Here is a 23301-nt window from a genome sequence, read left to right as displayed (position 1 = left end):
AAACAAATAAATATTAAGCTTTTTTTTTTGAAAATTTTGATATCCTTTAGATCATAATTGCTCTTTATTTCATAAATTATGGTTTCATATTTTTAATTTTATAATTTCTGCATGCCATCTTACCAGATTTAATCTGATGATCTATAATTCGGAATCGCCGAAGTCCTGAGGAGTCCGGATTAAAGACTTTTGACTGTATATGATCAGAAAATCTAAATACAGTGCATAACTAGAAATTATTTCATCACACTTTATAAATTTAAATGTAAGCTTTTTCTTACTTTTGTACCTAGAAAATGTTATTTAGGTTTCACATACATTTTCAAATCATATGCAGTTGTTATTTGCTTGTGAATAATACAGTGCATTATTCACAATATTCATAAGAAATGAGTGAATTCAAAGTTTTTTTGATTTCTAATTTGCATTAACAGCCGACTTTGTGTAAAATGTTGAAAAAAAAAAAGCTATGAAACAAAAATCTCCACTACAAGAAGTAATCTATTTTAATTAGTCACTATGAACAGAATTATGAGCGCCCATCAGCAACCGAGTGATAAAATTGCTGAACACTTGATAGTTTATTCTGGGGTTCGAGTCCTGGTAACGGCTGGCTGCAGGGCGATTTGGTAGTTTTCCCCACATCTAATGTGCACACAGTCCATTTCCCTTAAAAAGTCCCCCATGAAGGCATCCCTCCTCTGAGGCAGCCCTGAAGTGTTTTGGCATAATCAAATAAACCAATGAACAGAATAATGAAATATGTCTTTTTCTGCCTTAAAAAATAAACAAATAGTATTGCACACATTTTATAAATTTGTCTAATAACTTTGGAAACATTTTATTGAATTTTTTAAGCATTTTATTCTAATAGTAGATGAACAAAAAGATGAGGTTCCATGGCTATTAAAAATTAAAAGTTTCCAAAACAGTCAATTAATACATCAGAATATTTTAAAAGCATATACAGAATGCAAATCAGATAATGTTTAATAGGCAGATAGCCCTAGTGTGCTTTGCCATAATTAAATAATCCAATTGTATCCTAGATAATGGTTAAAATTATCGTTCAAAACTTCTCTAGCATTATTATCCACATTACAAGCTCAAAAAATAAAATAATAAAAAAAAGCCTTTAAGCATTCTGTTCCTTTCATGTTCAACCAGTCAGATGTTCTCATGCCATACGAGGTTCATTTAATATGGTAAAAAAAAGGCAAGTTAAATAGTTTTCAGAAAAATTTATTTTACTTTTTACAGAGTGTCATTTTGGGCAAGTTTGCAACTTTTTTTCATCTTACTAGAAAAGCAAATTTAGTCAAAAATGTGAAATATGAATTGGCAAAAGCAATGAGCCCATTACTGATAAGACTTCCCATCAAACCAAATTTTTCAGTTTCCAGACACAAAACTGAAAGTTGCTCAAGATAAAATCAGCAAATCAGATGCTTCAGAAACTGACTCCAAATGAAATTCCTGCAATTTTGCCATTTCAAAAATTCATTTGCAAAGCAGACACAATAAACCCTTACCGAACACAGGGGTTATGTCATTAACACACTGCGCATATGGCAAAACTGCATTCTCCAAAGTTAACTTGTATATGTATGAATTATGGAAAAAACAGATTACGTATAACACATCACTCAACAAGTCTTTGTTCTAGGAAAGAAACACAATTTTTTTTTAGAAATTCGACTTTATTTGTCAACACACTCTCAAGAGTCACACATTCATTCTGATGCTCCTCTTTTTGATACACTTTTTAAAGAACAATCTGTCTTTGCTCTCAAAATAGGCTTCAGTTCCAGAAATCACTTCATTTGGGCCAAATATCTTTCTCTAGAGCATCTTCTTGATATCCCCTAGAAGCCAGTAGTCACTGGGGGCCAGATGTGGCGAGTATGGTGGGTGAGGAGCAGTTCAAAGTGTAATTCATTCAATTTATACTAACTTGTGGACATGAGGCATTGTCTTGGTGAAACAGCCCTTCTTTCTTTTGCATGTGAGACTGTTTTTACCTTATTTCTAAAGTCAAATGATCTAACAATGCAATATAACATTTGCTACTGATAGTTTTATCTTTCTCAAGATACTCAATGAATAAAATTAGTTTTATCTTTCTCAAGATACTCAATGAATAAAATACCATGCGCATTCCAAAATGCGGACACCATAACCTTACTAGCCGACTTTTGAGTTTTAGGTTGCTTTGGATGACTCTCACCAGCTGCTATCCACTCAGCAAATGATCTTTTTGATTCAGGTGTGTATTAGTAGATCCATGTTTCATCCATTGTCGCATACTGATGCAAGAAATCCTTCTTATCTTGTTTGAACAGTTCCGAACAGAGCTCTGAACCATTGACATGTAGTTGTTTTTGGTCTGGTGTGAGGAAACGTGGCACTCACTTTGAAAGCAACTTATGCATGCTCAAATTTTCATGTAAAATTGTAAACACACTACATTCTGATATCTTCACAGCTTTCAGAACAATTCTGTGCACTTTTTTTTTTTATGTTTTCCAGAACAGCTGCCAATTTTACACGACCAGAGTAGTCAGCATCATCAGTGTTTGTGCGACAGCATTTAAATTTAGCATCCCAGTCAATAAATAGCTGCTTTCCCTAGTGCAGATTCTCCACAATGCTTATCAAGCCACAGTTTGGCTTCAAAAGTATTTTCCTTCCCGTCAAAAAAACAATGTATAATCAACATACAAAATTATTTTTTATTCATTGTCTCAAAAATTACAGAACTAGAGTCATTAAAACCACTTTAATCTGCAAATTAATTATCACAATGTCATGAAATTTTGACATGTATTGTTTGAAGGATGCCATTATCCAGAAATAAAGTTTGAAGGATGCTATTTCCAGATCATATGGGTTTGTTAACAGTGTTGCCATACATGTGTCAGACCAACGGCTTTTTGAGTGATGTGTTACCTTGGATTAAAAAAGTACGTATAAATTACACAAACCTAAATATTATTGTAATTACAAGAGGAAAATTCAATTTTTTTTTAATGAAAGGAAGTCTGTTACTCCTTTATAAGGAAGTATATGACACAATTACTTTTTTTTTAACAGCTGGTGATTTTTGCTTGGGACGATGTCTGGAGCAATTTATTAAACATTTTGTAGTAAGGGGTGCTGCGAAGTTTATATATATATATGCATAGACTCCAACCTTCAGCAAACCTTGTCAGTAGTCAACACGCGAACGACATTTTTACAACTTTGAAAATGTGCGCATAGCGTATGTTGTAATTAACCATTCATTAATTTTAAATTAATAATTAATTGTAATCAATTTTATTACATTTAAAATCCATATACATATAAAACTGAATAATTAAAAATATACCTTGTAAATTATATGCACATTTAATTAGAAATTTTCTTTTAACTCCTCAAGCATTCACTAATAAAAAGTACTTCAAATCACTACTAATCATAGAAAAAATCAGAAGCTATAAATCATATCTTTATTCTGGATATGATTTCTACAGGGAAATAAAATTTAAATAACCAAGAATGATACATATAAGTATTAAACAAAATATGCATAATTTATGAATGCAAAGATTTATATGTAGCATGCTTAGCAAGCTTAAGTTCTGATTTTGAGAATGTTTTTTTATAACACAGTTCTTCATTTGCCTGCATATTTTTTTTTTCAATCAAAACTGCTTCAAGAGTTTTAAGACCTAAATTTGGTTGAAATTCCGTCTGATTTTTTTTAACAATAGAAAAAATTCTTTCGCAAGCTGCATTTGAATGAGGTATTATTAAGACAGCAAGCATTACAGAAGGCAATACTTTGTATTTAATACACCCATTCATATTTTTTAATTTGGCAATTTCTCCCCATGCTATATCAATACGCAAATCTACAATTTCTTTCAAATCATCTACTTGATACATGGAAAATTCAATTTCTACTTGATTAAGACATTTTTCATCAATAATGGATGGAAAAGTATTCATCAAGTAAAGAACAGATGAAAATGAGACTTCAGTTCTCAAGTTGATGTCAGCAACTTCAGCATGTTTTAGAAATGGATCACTCAGTGGAAATTTATCAATTATATATGAACATGCAGTTACAAAAAAAGCTCGCACAGAATTGAAAAATGATTTCACTTCACTTTCATTCAACTTGGCATTTTTTAAATATAGTCTTGTTTCCGCACCAATCACTAAATTTTCATTTTCTTTTTGTTTACTATACTTCTGAAATGGAATAGACGTTAGAGTAACATCTTCATTTTCTTTAGAAATTACTGATGGTTTTACGAATATAACAAATAAATTCATTAAAAGTTCAAAAAGTTCTCTTCTCAATTTATGTATATAAGGAGCTTGTTGCAAATTAATATTTACTGTTATAAACAAAGGCAAAGTATTTTTCAAAAATAACAAGTACAATTTGGTGGTCGGTGACTGTAAAATTTTTTTAATGTTTTGCAATCTCTTTCCTTCATTCTCACTGTTATCTGGTTTATCTCCAAAAAAAATTATCACAGCATCCCACTGTTCCAAAATCCTTGTTATAGATTCTAAAAGAGACAACCATCTCGTACTGCAATATTTCAAAATTTTATGAGATTTTGCATTCTGTCCCAAAATTTGTTGAGCAACTTTGAAGCTATGCTTCCGTTTCGAACTTTTCTCCAAGTAAAAATATATATCTATTATCAACATTTCAATTTCTGAGCCAATTAATTTTTCAGTAGCTTTTTTTGCAGCTATATGCAAGAGGTGGCACGGACAACCTCGGGTGATTATACTTGGTTGATGCATTTTGATAAATGATGCTACACCTTTAAACTTTCCAAACATATTACTAGCATTATCTGAAGAAAATGAAAAGCAATTTTTCCATTCTAAACCTTTGTTTTTAAAGTTTTCATTTATACAATTAAAAATACCTTCTCCTGTATTATTCGTGCATTCTAAAATAGAAATCAATGAAGTAATTATCACTCCCTTTTCTTTACTGTAGTATGTTATAACCAATGGGTACAGTTTGTTATCATTGTTATCATTACTTCCATCAGTACTTAGAGAAAATGATGTACTGCACACTGATTTTATAATATCAGCAACAGTATTTTCTGCAAGCGTTTTCACAATAGCAGCAGTTTTGGTATGACCGCAGCTAAATTTTTTTGCTATGGCAGAATCCGGAAACATTGCTTTGAAAAGCTCTTTGGAATGATCCGAAACAGAAAGTGGTAGATTATGTTCAATTAAAAAACGAACAAAATAGCATTCGGCTTTTATAGGATCTGTTTCATCATCTTTTATTAAGAAATTTGTTATTTCTTTAGATTTTATGGTGCCAAGTTCTATATGCTTTTGAGAAAACACATGCCGTTTACAGTCATCTTTTCCGCCATGAGCAACTGAGAAGTCTTTGTTGCATACACTGCAGTGTGCGTGATTCACAGAAATTTCGGACGCTTTAATGCATGGAAATTCTGAAGAATATGAATCTTTAACCTTCTGCTTTGATAATTTTGGCTTCTTGTTCGAGGCAGCATTATGATTAAAAATCTTTCACCTGATTCACAGTTCACAAGACACACGCTAAGCTCTCGCCGTAAACTACACAATGCAGCCGAATGCAGCCTAAACACGCATCAGCGAGGAACCTGGGAGACAGACAATTGGGTGGAACTATTGATAAGTCGTTAACGGTTGGAGTTACGGTTGAAATGCGGTTTAGCCCACTGCTTGGCGATTGTTTTTCAATGGGCAATAAATGCGCCAACATCTACGATTGGCTAATTCTTTCTGATCTACGATTGGCTAATTCTTCAAAACTAGGAACGCACTCAACACGTGATATATGATAACACGAGTATTCAGCCAATCATCGGATGAATTAGTTGGTTCCGTTTTGCGTACTGGTTCTCCTGCTCTTGTTTCTGTAAAATCCGTAGTTTTTTCCATACTTTTCGTAGCTCGTAGTTTTTCATGAATTTCCGTAGAAACTACAGAGAATCCATAGTAGTTAGAGTCTATGTATATGTATATATATCTCAAAGTGTCTTCTTCTTCCTCCATTATAAAATCGGACAATTCTTGAGCATTTTTTAAAAATTTGTTTAAGTTCTTGTATTTAAAAGGCTCTTTATTTTTACTACTGCTGTTTCACTGTCAGCTGGTGCTGATCATCAAGTTCTTCATTTTTCATTTCATGATCAGCATTCTCGACTAATTCTTTAATTTCTCCTTTTCCCATATCTCAAAATCCTTCACCACTAGTTGCTTTTGAAATTTGTATACTTTTCTTGGCTTCATTTTTAACCAATGGAAATCCTCTAAAACTTTTGACAACTTCTGGCTATAGCTGATACAAGCAAACACTCATTGTTGATGAATTGAATTCACTTGTTCACATGTGAGGTTAATCATTTCTATGCACAGTCTCACGTGAACTTCAAACCTCGGGTTTTGCTGTTCTAAGTAATGGCTGACTTCTTTAACAAATTAATTTAAAAACCAATCATTAAAGAGGATTATGACAATGCAGCTGAGCTCTGCAGCATACCACGTATAGTGTGAAATTCTTGCACTGGACAAATTAAATGGACACGATTAAGATAATGTGTATATGCACAATTTCATTAAGATAATGCATATCTGCACACGTTTATTGCATTGTCTTGGTGAGAAAGAGCATTTCTGTACAAAAGTTTTGAATCTTTTTCCCCTTTTTCTTTGATACAGTCTAATAATATTTTATAACAGGCTTCTGCTACTGTTTAACATTTCTTAAAGTAACTGAATAAGATGATTCTTCAGAACCTCTTCCAAAAAAAATGGCCATTATCTTTTCAACCAACAAAACTATTCATCTTTTCTGATGCACTTTTACCACTTGCTGATCACTGCATATGTTCAATTCACAGCCTGTAGTTAAACATTAGTTAACTTTTCACTTTTCTAAAATCTTTTACATGCATGTTTGGTAAAGTAGCCAATAATTATGATGCCAACCACACACACTTTTTTTTTTTTTTTTTTTTTGTCTGTAATTTTTTCTGCATACCATGCGCATTCCATTAATATCTGGATATCTGGATATCCAAAGCCAAAACATTCCACATTCAAACATTGCTGAATTTGTATCTTCTAAATAATTAGATACAAGTTAACCTGGCAAATAATTTTTAATTTCTTTTTTGCTTTCATGATTACAAGACTATCAACCCACAGCAGCCTGAAAAATGACTCAAGCAGTAATGCTCAAAACAACAACTTTAAATATTAATATCTGAATACCAAACAACATAGTAACCTTTCATATTGACATCGCTTAGTAATAATTACAGACTTTAGCCAACAGCACTACATACTGTTGAGTGTGTCTTGCAGATCTTTTCGTATTTGTAATTTTTTTTATGAATTCCCCCTAAAAATTTCTTTAAGGGTGCTAGAATGTGTGCAGCTTTTGGCACAAAATGATGGTAGAAATTAAAAAGACCAGGAAAAATCTTTTTGCGAGATGGTGGTAAGTTTTGGAAAATTTAAAACGAAATCCTCCGCCTTTTAAGGGTTCAATACCACGCTCAGATACTTTGAATCCTAAAAAAATTATATATGAAGATCTGAATGTGCATTTAGAGGGTTTTAAGCTTAGATCATAGTTCTGTAGATGTTAAAATAAAATTTTAAGATGCTCTATGTGCTCCTCTGGAGACTTGCAAGCTCTTAAAATGTCATCAGTGAATGCATAAACAAATTTTAGACTGCGAGTAACATCATCAATAAACCAATGGAATGTCACAAAGGGCAAATTGCAAGCGTGTACTTTCAAATAGATCAAAGAGTGTTATTATGGCACTTTTATAGATGTCGTCTGAATTCTACATGAATTCCTCTATTCCAACATATAATTTTTCAATTTCCGCAAGTAAATGCTTTTCCTAGAAACTAAACAAGCACTTACCATTCCAGATGTGACTTAAATCAGTCGGTCTGTGACTTCTGCTGCCTTGTCAAAAGTTAAGGGTGTGACTGCTGCAAAAATTATTTGCTCTGATGTCATTAGATGCTGCAGGAATAATCCTAACATTAACTTTCTGGAATTTAGTAAGATTCTAAGCATCACCACATGATGCGTATGAGTTAGCTGACTATCTCCCAGCTACTCACTGCCTAGAAGTTTTTTTCATTTATTGGTGCAATGATTCGCCACAGCATTTTATCAGTTCTGCTTTTTCATGGTTGAAAGGATCAGTTCGATTAGGGCTCATAATAATCTCCTTTACAAAATGATGTTGGTTTGGGAGGAATAATTCAATAGTCAAATCGCACATCTAAAACCATAATGCTGGATCGGAGAAACTGCTGAGTGGAATCTTAACTGCATTGACTCCTGTAACGTTTGGAGACCATAGGCGCTAAGCCCAAAAAAAAAAAAAAAAAAAAAAAAGTTACATTGATCTATTTCTATTCATATAACTGTCCATAGAGGATTATTATCAATTGCCTCTGATGATGGTAGAATTGACCCTTGTAAACTTTCTTCTGTGAGGAAATCCTTGAAACTCTTGTATAAAGCTTGATCATCTTTGGGACTGAAATACTCTTTATGAAGCCAGAATGCTTCAAAAATTACAGTGGAGAAAAACTGATTTTCTTTTTTGTGGGAGGTGTACGAATGTTAGAATGCTGTGTGGAATTTGAGAAGTTTTTCTTTCATCAAGGAGGATAGCATCAAGAATAGAAGGCACAACAAAAAGGACCTTCAGACTCATGGAGAGAAACTACCACAAAAAATTTCCGTTGCTCGCTTTACCATCGACTGTACAGTGCAAATAAACCAAGACTGGAGAAGAAATTGGAAAGAAACAGGTAACTGTAAATGTAAAAGCACCACAATCTTAAATCTTAAGCCCCTAAAAGCCTTAATCTGGCTGTGAGTATTTTCGGTACTATTCGGTTTCGAGGGCCATAAAAAAAATTGCAGCGAACATGTACGCAAAAAAGCTCCAAATCTAACAAATGCGCTTATTTAACAGCGCACCAAATCTACCGCTGATTTCAGATTGCGTAAGTTTATATAGTTCTATATTTCTTAAGATGCCATTGAAATACTAGTTTAATTTTTAAATCCTTTTTGGATATCCTATGGATATAACAATTTTGGAATGTCCATGACGAAAAGTCGACAACAGAATTTTGGGTAAAGTGCAGAATCCCCCATTGCTTCGGTATCCATGTGCACATCGACCTATTTTCACTTTAAAAAAAAATCCTAGAACTGCACAAAAATAGCACTGTGCACACCCTTGACTTTATCTATGTACACATCGACCTATTTTCACTTAAAAAGTAAAAGAAAATTGACAAAAATCCAATTGTTTTTAACTTTGTAAAAAGCGGCAAACAAATAAGTGAGCGATTCTGCACTTTACCGAGAATATTTTCAAAGAAAAGGCATCATTCATTGTAGAAAATTACGTTTGAACAACCAGCGAAATGAAATTATGCTTTAGCGATAAGTTGGTAGCAAAATAGCGATGCAGGCATCCATTCAGTTATGTTTAGCAATTTTTATATGAATTATAATAATGATCTGAAATAGTTATTTACTCTTATGCTTCCATTCAGTCATGTTCAGCCTTTTTCATACAAATTATAATAATAAAAAGGTATTATATGAAATTCACCTTTCATCTAAATTAAAACATCAATCTTAAAGTTACTTACTATTATACTTAATTTCTTGCCGCAATTATTTTTGGCAGCATTGGCATCAAGAATAGTTTGCGATTTTTTACGGCCCTCGAAACTGAATAGTACCGTATTTTCTTTAAATTTCTTATTGGTAGACATGTATCCAAAAATCCAGTATATGTGTATATATGAAATGTAATTTCTCATACATTATTTGTTTTGTGCAGCCGGGGCAACAGGAATGAGACAAATTTTGGAATATAAAGTGGTAGGTTTATTTCAGCATCCATCTCACAAGTGTTTTCCTCGTACCTTCAGCAGAAGCCCTACTTATACATATGTGTATGTCACGAAGCTCCTCCAATCAGCGATATTAATTGAAATCACGAGATGACGCTATCCTCTCATCAGGAGTGTTCTAAAGGACTTTATGTAATATGACAGATTTATGAGTTTGGCGATTTGGCAGGCGCCAACAGGTTAATATATTTTATACTAAAGAAAGGATTTCGCCAAAATTTAGGAACAGGGATGCAATTTAGGTAGAGAATCGCCAACACATTATTAAGCAATATAAATAGAATTTAATTTAATCAATTGATTTAAAAATATCATTACACATATATATATGCTATAGATGTTAACCTTGAAATATGAAACAAACTGGAGATTTTCGGGCCCAAAATTGGAAATTTCAGGGAAGTCTCTCAACTATGCTGCAGCCCCATTTTATAAATATTCTAAATTTAGCTTAAATTCACTTTACAATGCATGATAAATATTACTGAACTATTTGTAATATGATTCTGATGTAAAATATATTAATATTTAATTAGATATTCTAAATTGTATGTTCTTTAGCTAAATTTATATTATACAGACAAAAGTCTTTAATCCGGACTCGTCGGGAATTCAGCGATTCCAGATTATCAATTTTTCCGGATTATAGATCATCAGTTTAAATCTGGTAAGATGGCATGCAGAAATTATGAAATTAAAAATATGAAACTGTAATTTATGAAATAAAGAGCAATTATGATCTAAAGAGTACCAAAATTTACAAAAAAAAAAAAAAAAAAAAAAAAAAAGCTTAATATTTATTTGTTTACTTTATTAAATATTTCTTTCAACGTGTGCATGCATAAAGCATACATTGCGCATTGTCGAAATTAGAAAATTGCAACCAGAAAACTTTTTGATGTGTATTCGTGATATTTATAATGATGAGGAATTTGATTTAAATCATACCAAAGACTGAGTACATCGAGATGAAATACTACATTTAGTAAGGAATTATAAGCTGAATAAAATAAAAACATCTGCCCTGAAGATAAAAATAGTGCTGACAGATCAATTTCTAGTTCATTGAGCGCCTCGTCGTCCCCCCCCTTCCCCGCAGAACAGCGTGAAATTGATTAACATATTTCGAAATGGTTAGAGAACCAAAGGATATGCCTTTATCCACTTTTTGCAGCAATTCCACTTTTTGTTTGATGGACATCGAAACATACTTTCGCTTTGTATATCCTTTGGCAGCTCCAGCATCGGAAATTCTATTTGACATAATTGAAAGTTCAAGCTTACTTTTATAAAATTGCTCTAACAGTCTGCAAAAAATAAGCCAGATCCAATTCGAAGATTAAGGAACAACACAATCTGCAACATTAACTGAAATAGATAATTAGATAATTTTAGCTTAGCTAAACATTAAACGCACATGCGTAAACGTATTATGCGCATGCGTGAACGCCTATGCACATTCGTTGACGCATGCGCAGAAAGATTATAGCTTTGAGGCCCGGATGATAGATCATTCCGGATTATGGGTGTCCAGATTAACAACTTTTGACTGTAATTTACTTGCATCTTTATGGTGAGAAAATTCTGAGTAGAGAAGGAAGGCTGTTATTTATCAAAGCACTTTTAGATACAATGAAAATCACTACTGATGTAAAACAAAGTGCAAACATTCACTGATAAAGTATCAGTTGAATCTTCATAAAAATTTCTACAAATGTACGATACAAATTAAAACAATTCAGACCAAATAAAATGCAATATGAAAAATTATGCTGAAAATCACTAGGAGTGGGAGAATTGAATTTGCATAATTTAAGTTTCATCAACTCTATAAATTTCATTCAATGCCGGAAAATATTTTCTTTAGTACAGTCAAAAGTTGTTAAATTGGACACCCATAATCCGGACCTCAAAGCTACAAACTTTCTGCGTATGCGTAAACGCTGCGCGCAAGACCTCTATGGCTGCGAATATGCATGTGCGTTTAAAGTATAACGGACGGTATAAGCTAAGCTAAAATTATCTAATTCAGTTAATGTTGCAGATTGCGTTGTTCCTTAATCTTCGAATTGGATCCGGCTTATTATTTGCAAACTGTTAGAGCAATTTTAAAAAAGTAAGCTTGAACTTTCGATTATGTCAAATAGAATTTCCGATATATATTTACTAATATGTAAAGGATCTACAAAGCGAAAGTATGTTTCGAAGTCCATTAAACAAAAAGTGGAATTGCTGCAAAAAATGGATAAAGGCATATCCTTTGTTTTTCTAACCATTTTGAAATCTGTTTATCAATTTCACGCTGCTCTGCGGCAGAGGGAGGGACGCCACGGCGCGCAATGAATTGTGTTGGAAAATATGACCTATTGTAACTCTTTTTCTGCATCATCTCTCCTCCTTGAAATGATTCTAACTTTTACATAAGTTATATATAGAACATCTAGTTTAGTTCTTAGTTTTAAAGGGATATAGTAGTTACTTCTACTTCATTTTTCACTGCCACTGTTTTTATTAAGAATGGACTGTTTCAATTAAGATGCAATTAAGATGCAAAAACGAAACTTGATGTTACATCATCTGGAAAGCCGTGTCGTGACGATAGCTGATTGGTTGCCGTGAGATGACATCATACCTTAAAGCTTTCTATTGGGCGTGGCATGCTGGCTTACTTCATAAGCTATCTAACTTCCTTTTACCAAACAGCTTTATCAAGCTTATGCATTCTTATTTTAAACATCATACTTTTCAAGTGTGCTGTGGTGAAGCAATCTCTTCAAAAAAAGTGATTTACAGTGGAGTAGCTCAAGGCAGCGTTTTAGGACCGAAGCTTTTTACAATATTCATAAATGATATGCCTCTACCTTTTCATTCTAATATACTCAAATATGCCGATGACACAGTCATCCTCACCAGTTCACAAAGTCCAAATAATGCTTTAGAGAAACTTCAGCTCCAAGTCAACATTATTAACAAACTTTGTCAAGACTGGAAAATCAAACTAAATACTGATATATGCTGCGTAGTTCTCTTCCGCAGATACAGAAAAAATATCCCAGTGAATATAAATATCCGACTCAATAACCAAGATATTCCTGTTGCCAACTCCTATAAATATTTAGGTGTCTATATTGACAAAACTCTAAATTTCAAAGATCATATTCAATATGTTACAAATAAGGCTAACGCTGCTTTCATTGCTCTCTACTCATTAATTGCAAGAAACTCTAAGTTAAACCTCCGTACCAAGAAAAATATCTACATCTCACTTGTTCGCCCAATAATCCTCTATGCTGTTCCAGCCTGGGCTACTGCCCGAAAAATAGACAGACAAAAATTAAATGTTCTTCAAAAGAAAATCTTACGTAGCATAGTGAACGCACCCTGGTTCGTGCGAAATTCTCAAATTCACAAAGACCTGGATATCAACCCAATTCACAACCAAATCCTAATTTCTGCACACAACTTCTTTGAAGATATGAGAAATTCTCCCTATGAAGCTATTAAATTGCTTACAGACTATGACCCTACTATTGAGCACGTAGTGAAAAGACCTCGAATGATCCACCACAATTCTAAGTGGTGGTAGTGTATATAACGTAAAAAAAAAAAAAAAAAAAAAAAAAAAAAAATTACTATTCCTCTGCAGTTACTATTCAAGAAAGATGAACTTTGCAAAGTTAGGACTTTATTTTTCATCGATGAATTCTTCGTTTTACTACTTATTTAACCAAGATTTTTACTTTTTTATTTTTACTATTTCGTATCGTGTGTTTTAAAATCAAAGTTCATGGTAACACCAAGTTCTTACTCTCACTCATTAGCCCTAGTGAGCTACATGACCTCATTTTCGCCTTTTACAATTTCCTATTCATTTAATGATTATATCGCAAGTTTAGAAGATTTTCAAGTGTTTCAAAAGACATAGGACTCTTAAATTCACAAATAGATGTTGCTATGTTTGAACTTTATTTATTTCCAAAAACTAGAAAAAACTTCATTTTTCAAACTCTGACTCCTCGACCAATCTAAATGCCGGACGCTGATCACGTGTTTCTGCTCTTCCTAATTCACCCAGAAGCTTAGACTTTCATTTCGCTTCTCGCCACCACTTATATAATCACCCATGCTATGCCATTATATGCAATTTAGAAAAACTTATTTTATGAGTTCTCTCATTTATTGATTTCGCCTTCGGGCGAGGTATATTTTTAAATACACCTCTTAAATTTTTAACTTTATGGCCTATGGTAAAATGATAATATACTGGTAAGAGCTCCTAGTAGCTAAAGCCAGCAGTAAAGATATGATCCAATCCAATAAGCTCATGCCTTCTAGTTCCTGTTTTCTTGGCTCCTTGGTGTGCAGTTTCCAGCCCCTATTGGAAGACGTCTTGCGATGCGTGCAGTCCGGTGATAAGTGCCATGGTTGCAGTCTACAAGATGATTTTTCCTGGATAAGTTCCGTGGTTCCAGTCTACAAGATGACTTTTCCTGGATTCTCAAAAGAGGCTACGATGTGAGTGACTGCTGTGGGCGGCATCCACGTTCTTCATGAAGGCGGCATTTAACATAAGTTAGCGGCGATGTTTTCCTAAGCTGTGACTCCTCGTGTTTAACTACAGTGAGCGGCGTTAGGCCAGTTTTAAGTGCTCTTAAGGATTTAATTTAATTTTCAGGTGCCCTCTTGACCTTGAAGCATGGACTTATTGACAGTGTAGCTAATTTCATTAAAACCACATAATTTCTGTTTAGGATACGTTTTTTGCATATTGAATGCCAGTGTTTTGGAGATCAGGTAAAATATTATTTAATATATGAAATTTTTGATAGTGGTTATATTATAATTTTTAAGTTTCTGATATTGTTTAAATTTATTCATTGTGTTTTTATTTTTATATATTGTTAATAAATTGGTTAAGTTTAAAAACTTTTTTTTTGTCTTCAATATCTGCACAGCACATAACCTTAGGGAACTTCTATTGCTACTGCTGCTAAATGTTTAATTTTACAACTTTAAACTTTGCCTTTTCCATCATTTTGGTTATGGGCCCAGCCCCTGTGTTATCTTTAGTGCAGACTTTTGAAGTTTAAAATTAATTTAGGACTTAAGAGACTGGGGGGGGCAGTTTTTGTTGAAATTCAAATATGGCTACTGTTAATGTTATGCATAATATTGCTAAACTTGATGCATGTAATTATTTTACATGGTCTAAAGATATGCAGTTTGCTTTAAATGAGAAAAATGCATGGCTTTCGGTTAAAGGTATTGAAAAATGTCCTGATTTAAATGATGTTACCGGTATTACAAAAGAAATTGTTGCCGACTATCAAAATAGAAGTCGTTTGCATTATCTTTGATTTATATGAATGTAAGCACTGAATATAGAAACTTAATATGTGAAATAGATGACCCAGTAATTGCATGGAATACGCTTGCCAAATATTACCAGCCAGATTATCGATCTACACATATGTCCTTGTTTTCAGAGTTCTTAAATTGTAAAATTAAGCCAAATGAAAGTATTAGTTTCTTTTCTTCTAGATTAAAACGGATAACTGAACAATTAGCTGATATTAATCAGGCTGTAAGAGATGCATACACATGTTTTCAGTTTCTTAGGTTTCTTCCAGAAAAATATGATCAAGTAGTTCAGAATGTTTTGAGGTGGCCAGATGAAAAGTTCATATTTAAAAATGTTGAACTGGAAATACTAGCAGAGGAAACGCGTCTTAATTTAAGGGAGATAGATAGGGAAAATTCCAATAAGACTATAGAAGTTCAAAGTACGCACTTTGAACCTAAATTTAAGCAGATCAAAGGGCTCAAGTGTTATAAATGTGGCTGTCCAGGTCATATTCAAAAATACTGTAGAATGAAAGGTAATTTTCCCAGATCACCCTCGCCTGCTTCTTCTGTTTCCTCAGCTGTATCTAGTAGTAATAAAACATCCCCTAAGAGTAAGAATAAACCCAAGTTGTGTAAAGGTAAAAATAATTCCCATGCTCAGTCCCATTTTATAACTCAAGCTAATGTTAACAATTTGGAGGAAAATGATGATAGTTGGATTTTTGATACTGCTGCATCTCATCATTTTTGTAAAAATCGTGAATTGTACGATACCTTTTCTCCTGTGAAGAACGAGAATATGCTAGTATCTGTTGATGGGGCAACTTTTCCAATTCATGGGAAAGGTACCGTTAAAATGAAATTCGGTGATAGAATTATTTTGTTTAAAGATGTTTTATACTCACCTGAACTAAGACAAAATTTAATATCTGGACCTAAGATGCATATCAATGGAGCGAAATTTTATGGTAAAAATGGGCAAATTAAAGTTACTAATGATGAAAATGAAACTATGTTCAAGGCTAAGTTGATAGGAAGTAACTATCATGTATTCCCGAAAATAGTGAAAAAGGGGGGCAACTCTGTGAAATTTTAGGCATCCATAGTTCAGCATAACAATAGTGAATTATGGCACGGTCGGTTTGGTCATATAAATTATGGTGCTATTGTCAGGACTAGTAAGAGACATTCAGTTCGAGGTCTTCCTGTGTTAAAGAACTCACCTAATTTGTTTTGTGAACATTGCAAAATCAATAAGCAAAGACGAATCTCCTATAGACCTTTAGAAGGTATTCGAGTGAAGAGACCGCTTGAAGGGTTTTTTCTGATGTATGGGGACCTATTAACATTCCAGGTAGAAATAGTGAACGTTATTTCGTTTCCTTTATTGACGAATATTCTCGTTATGTCGTAGTGTACCCTATTGTAGAGAAAAGTCAGGTGCTTGAAGTATTTGAAAGGCATATAGCACGTGCTGAAAGATCTCTGAACCTTAAATTGAAATACTTTAGGACTGATAATGGACGAGAATATGATAATGAACAATTCAGGTCATATTGTAATAAAAATGGTGTAAAGCACGAATTTACAGACGTATATACTCCGGAACAAAATGGAGTTTGTGAGAGATTCAATCAGACAGCTCTCAACAATGTACGTGCAATTTTACATGATAGTGGAATGAGTCCTGAGTTTTGGTCAGATGCAGTGATGTATTTTGCATATTCATTTAATAGAATTTGTCATAAGGGCCAAGATAGAACCCCATTCGAATTGTATACTAAGCGGAAACCATCAGTATGTCACCTTAAGGCATTTGGAACGATTGCCTATGTGGAAATTCCAAAAGGCTAAAAGAAATTCTAAGCTTGATCCAAAGGCAACAAAGGGCCAATTGAGTGGATACAGTGTACGAACAAAAGGGTACAAGATTTGGTTGGAAAACGAACAAAAGGTAGTAGAAACCCTAAATGCTACTTTTAAAGAGTCAACTGGAATGCAGAGAAGTGGCAGTGGAGCTGCACTGGGCACCCTTCCTGATTTGGAATCTGAAGAGAGGGTCGAGTTCCAATCTACTGACACTCCAGTTGGCTATTTTCCTGAAATAGAAGAAAGAATCGAAACCAGTATACCCTCTTCTATACCTAGCACTCACACTCAATCTACATTGAGACAGGTAACTTGGCTTTGTAAACCTGTTCCAAGGCCAGACGGCACTCGTCCGAATGTGTACTATTTTGAGAGGGGTCTAATCAAGGACTACGATCACCAAATGACGTCGAAAGGTATTGCACTGAGCATAATATTCAGTATGATCCTACCTAGTTTGATTTCAAGGGAAGCAATACTTATAGTGGTGAAATTGACCCAACTGGCTCCTTCAACGTCATATACCCAAGATAGCTGACTAGAGGTTTCAATTCCAAACACTTATAACCAAGCAATGAAATCCACAGAAAAGCATAAATGGATACAGGCAATGGAAGAGGAAATGGCCAACATGCGAAAGCATAAGATATGGCATCTTGTTCCACTTCCTAAAGACAAGATTCCACTAGGTTGCAGGTGGATTTTCAACATTAAACGTGACGAATTTGGAAACATTGTTCGTTTTAAAGCTCGTTTAGTGGCTCAGGGTTATCGGCAAATTAAATACGATACCTATGATGAAACCTACTCGCCTGTAGTCAACTTTTCATTAATAAGGCTCTTTTTCTCTCTTTTAGTTGCATACCTTGGATGGGGAAATATACAGTGCGGCGTAAAAAGTGCCTATCTCTATGCTCCTTTACCAGAGGAAATTTACATGTCCCAACCTCAGGGTTTTGTAGAGCGAGATAAAGAAACTTTTGTGTGTCGTTTAGATAGAGCCTTGTATGGTCTGCATCAGAGTGGGCGATTATGGTACTAGGAGTTGGATAGAACACTATGTAACCTAGGGTTTACCAAGTTTGAGTGGTGTAATTGTGTCTATCGTTTTAAAGATTTTGTCATTCTGTTGGTTTATGTTGATGATATTGTTGTGTTTGGAAAAAGTGAAGTTCAGGCTTAAAAGGATATTAAAAGTCCTGAATTCACATTTTGATTTGAAAATTTTGGGTAAAACAAGAAAGCTTTTGGGTGTGGAATTTGAATACGAGAACAATAGTGTTTTGATTCATCAGCAATTATATATAGAAGACATAGTTGATCAATTCAAGTCTTTTAAAATACAAATTACTTCCCTTCCAATAGTTAAAGGTGTGAAATACTCAAAGTCTCAAAGTCCCAGTACAAAAGAAGAAATGACTGAAATGATGAATTATCTTTATAGAAATGTTTTGGGATGTCTCTCGTTTCTTTGCAATCGTACTCGTTCGGATATAGACTATGCTGTTAATATATTTGCTCAGTTTCAAAGCAAACCTGGTAAGTTTCACTGGGAAGATTACTTAAACTTGAACTTACTAAATCTTGGCGTACATTTAAAGAAAGGGGAGTGAGTATGTCTACTATGGAGGCTGAATTTATCTTCATGACTGAATCAGCAAAAGAATTAGTTTGATTTAAAAACATTTTGGATGAATGCATTCAGTTTAAGATTGCAAGTAACTATGTTTCAAAACCAATATTGTTTGCGGATAACATGGCTGCTATATATTTTACAAAATCACCCATTGAAAACTCAAGGACAAACCATATAGATGTAAAACTATTTTTCATTCGTGATCTATTGAACAGGGAAATTTTTTATCTAAAACATGTTCCAAGTAAAGATAATCTGGCTGATCCCATGACAAAACTGCGAACTAAACATAACTTGATAAGATTTTGTGGAGCAATTTTCTTGTGAAACTTGTTTTTGTGTGTATTTAATTTTAAATTAAGAGTTTTGTTTAGTTGAAAATAATATGTTATAAGTCATATTATGATGAGTATTAGATAATGTAAAACTGTTTAGTGTAGAATGTTGTATGATTGACCAGGGCCCTGGGTAAATGTATTGAATGTATGATCATTCATATGTCTTTGTATTGTTTTGTAACATGTTGGACTTTCTTGTTATGGTAAAATTTTGAAAAATGGGATAAGATGTTCCCAAAGGAAAACTTTTCTTAAAAAATTTCTGAATTGAATGGAGTTGTGATATTTATTTATTTTTGTTCTGAATTTTGTAAAGATACTGGCGTTCAGATTTATTTCAGGTCAGAGATGATGATGTGGGGGGCATTTGTTGGAAAATATGACCTATTGTAACCCTTTTTCTGCATCATCTCTCCTCCTTGAAATGATTCTAACTTTTACACAAGTTATATATAGAACATCTAGTTTACTTCTTATTTTTAAAGGGATATAGTAGTTACCTCTACTTCATTTTTCCCTGCCACTGTTTTTATTAAGAACGGACTGTTTCAGCCTAATTAAGATGCAAAAACGAAACTTGATGTTACGTCATCTGGAAAGCCGAGTCGTGCCGATAGCTGATTGGTTGCAGTGAGATGACATCATGCCTACTTCTGGTATAAGTATCTCGCGTCGCTCTGGCTCATGCCTTCTAGTTCCTGTTTTCTTGGCTCCTTGGTGTGCAGTTTCCAGCCCTTATTGGAAGACGTCTTGTGATGCGTGCAGTCTGGTGATAAGTGCCGTGGTTCCAGTCTACAAGATGACTTTTCCTGGATTCTCAAAAGAGGCTACGATGTGAGTGACTGCTGTGGGTGGCATCCATGTTCTTCATGAAGGCGGCATTTAACATAAGTTAGCGACGATGTTTTCCTAAGCTGTGATTCCTCGTGTTTAACTACAGTGAGCGGCGTTAGGCCAGTTTTAAGTGCTCTTAAGGATTTAATTTTCAGGTGCCCTCTTGACCTTGAAGCATGGACTTATTGACAGTGTAGCCAATTTCATTAAAACTGCATAATTTCTGTTTAGGATATGTTTTTTGCGTATTGAATGCCAGTGTTTTGGAGATCAGGTAAAATATTATTTAATATATGAAATTTTTGATAGTGGTTATATTATAATTTTTAGTTTCTGATATTGTTTAAATTTATTCATTGTATTTTTATTTTTATATATTGTTAATAAATTGGTTAAGTTTAAAAACTTTTTTTTTGTCTTCAATATCTGCACAGCACATAACCTTAGGGAACTTCTATTGCTACTGCTGCTAAATGTTTAATTTTACAACTTTAAACTTTGCCTTTTGCATCAAATTGGAAGTTGATCTGTCAGCACTATCCTTATCTTCAGGGCAGATGTTTTTATTTTATTTGGCTTATAATTCCTTACTAAATGTAATATTTCATCTCGATGTAATCTGTGTTTGATATGATTTAAATCAAATTCCTCGTCATTATAATTTGCTTCCGATAGTGAAGAAAGTGACACAAAAGTTATTGAAAACGAAAAAATTTCGATTGACAAATTAGTCAGTATTCTCGACACAGCAATTATAGTACTTGAACAGCGGAACTTTGTAACTGAACAAGAAATTATGTCTGTTTATAGAATTAAAGAGAAAGTATTATCACATAAAACGAAGCAACTTGAACAACTTACATTGAAAGAAATGTTTAATAAAGTAAGCAAATAAATATTAAGCTTTTTTTTTTTGGTAAATTTTGATACCCTTTAGATCATAATTGTTCTTTATTTCATAAATTACGGTTTCATATTTTTAATTTTATAATTTTTGCATGCCATCTTATCAGATTTAAACTGATGATCTATAATCTGGAAAAATCGATAATCCAGAATCGCCGAAGTCCCGACGAGTCCGGATTAACGACTTTTGACTGTATATATATATAATTTCATAATTACAAAACAATTTTTTAAAACAAAATATAAACATATATGCCTAGTATTTTCACACATTAAGCTGCTGAAAAATTATCACTCAAGACTTAAAGTAAGAAATTTAGATATAAGCCTTGAGGACTTTGTTACATTTATAAGCTCTAAACACTTAATTTACAGACAATTCTGAGAACAATGACAAGTTTAAACAAAACACACCAATCCTACAGTTGCTAAATTTGTTTACTGGTCCTACAGTTACTGCTTGTTTGTTACAAATTTTATTGTTAGGTGTATTATTATACAACCCTTCCTGTAATAATTATATTTCAAAAGTATTTTAACAAGTCTAGATCCATACAATAAATATATTAAGCTATATTAAATTCATTTAAGAAAAAAGCACAGTACCAGAGCCAGATCCACATATAACAGGTAACCACCATCTAGAGCAAAGAATACTGTTCATTAGATCTTCTGTCCTTGAAGATGAAAAACGTCTTTGCGCTTGCAACAAAGTAAGAACAAAAGTGAATATTGTGCCAATGAGAAACAATACAACCCCTCTCCAAAACAGTTGCCCTGCAGTCCTCATTTCTCTAAAACATTAATGTAAATGATCTTACACACACATATATACATATACTAAAAGTAAACAACTAAATTATAATTATTAATTCAATTCATAGCATACAATTAAGTGAAAATAAAAATTTGAATTACTGTTCATCATTTATCCAATAATTTTTCAAAGTCTATTCAACTCCACACATCAAAATTTTAAGTGACTCATTTTATTCAGTTATTTTCAGTAACAAACAACACATACGGGCTAATCTTTGGAATATGGTAACAGGTAGTTTGGCAACATTTTGGTAAGGCGATAAAGGTTACTAGCTAGAACTTTAGCAATATTCTGAGAAGTACACAGTTCCAATCACAGATTATTTTGTCTCAGAGAAATGAGAGATCATAAGACATGTCATGTGACATTTATGGTTTTTTAATCCATAAAGGAAGGGGAAATTTGCAAAAATATCTACAGCACTTCATACCATTTTTTATCTTCAGCTTCATTTCATCTTGGATCTTGTGTGAAACAGTGTTGCTTAGTATTTGGATCCCATGGCCCTATAAGCAATAAATAGATTTTCTAATTTATGAGAAAAATTATTTACATGTTTCATATATAAATTTGTCCTGTAAAAACAAATTTCTGTGCATGTTTGTTCCACTACTTTCCAGAAAATTCCGATCGTGATTTTAGCTAATACGCACTTAGAAACAATTTCGCACCTAATCTTCGTCATGATTAACAGGGTTCGTACACATTTCTTCACATGGAAATTAAGTACTTTTAAGGACCATTACTGGAAAAAATTAAGGACCTACGAGCAAACAGCAAATTAATAAATTCAATTAAAATATTATCCGTGCTTGAACTTCACTTTTGTAATACCACGCAAAAAACAAAATAGATCCGTAAGTAGGATGCATTATTATTAAACATAACTTAATTATTAATTAGTTTAAGCATAAAATATACTTTATGAAATTTATCAAACAACATTAAATATTTTAGACTTACAATAGTTCAGTATATTTGAAAGAACATAAGTAACAGTTTATTTACATTTTACTAATAGTTAGTTTCATGTTAATTTTTTTTTTTATGTCTCATTACTTGCTCAATCTAGAGGTTTAGTAAATAGCAGGTAGATTTTATGTCAAGTGTCATAGTTTAAAATGAGAAGTAAAATCATAATCAGAATGATTCATAAAAAAGACTGGCTGTTGTCACCGCTCCTGCTTGCCTAGAGAGAGACCTGCTGATCAGAACAAACCTGTAGGCACAGTTAGTAAGTTTTGAAAGTTAGCTGAGCTCTGTCTGACGTCGTTAGTGTCATAGCTTCGTGTAGAGTTCCAGGAGTTGTAACTCGGTTAATATACTTTAAGGTTCTATTAAGCCACTAAAGCATTAGAGGTGATAAGTTGTTTTTTATTTTAAATTTCACCAGATGCGAAGAATAACTTTTACATGAATTTTTATATTTTTGTGTTTTGTGTTCAAGTATCATTAAATATTTTACACTTATAATATAACTGGACATATTTGAAAGAAGATAAGTTACATTTTAGTTAAGTTTTACTAACAGCTTTTTTTATTTTTAATGTCTA

General features: G+C 33.1%; 1 protein-coding gene across 3 annotated transcripts in view; it reads right to left on the bottom strand.

Annotated features, from left to right (window-relative positions):
• LOC118187976 (insulin-induced gene 2 protein-like) overlaps positions 1-23301 on the bottom strand; it is an 87252-nt gene that overhangs the window by 35661 nt on the left and 28290 nt on the right. For 2 of the 3 annotated variants that reach the window (XM_085810803.1, XM_085810801.1), the window contains one exon: positions 21535-21722. In XM_085810803.1, the coding sequence (XP_085666929.1) occupies positions 21535-21718 (184 nt within the window). In that variant the 5' untranslated portion in view covers positions 21719-21722. Of the gene's footprint in view, positions 1-21534; positions 21723-22178; positions 22255-23301 lie in introns of all 3 variants that reach the window. The other variant, XM_085810802.1, reaches the window with a different exon arrangement.

The sequence above is a fragment of the Stegodyphus dumicola genome, chromosome 2, assembly GCF_044657685.1.
Source record: "Stegodyphus dumicola isolate Sdum_Otavi_A_Nest chromosome 2, ASM4465768v1".
In the NCBI taxonomy this organism is placed as follows: domain Eukaryota; kingdom Metazoa; phylum Arthropoda; class Arachnida; order Araneae; family Eresidae; genus Stegodyphus; species Stegodyphus dumicola.
The sequence above is the reverse complement of the archived record's forward strand: the minus strand, read 5'-3'. Positions and strand labels throughout refer to the sequence as shown.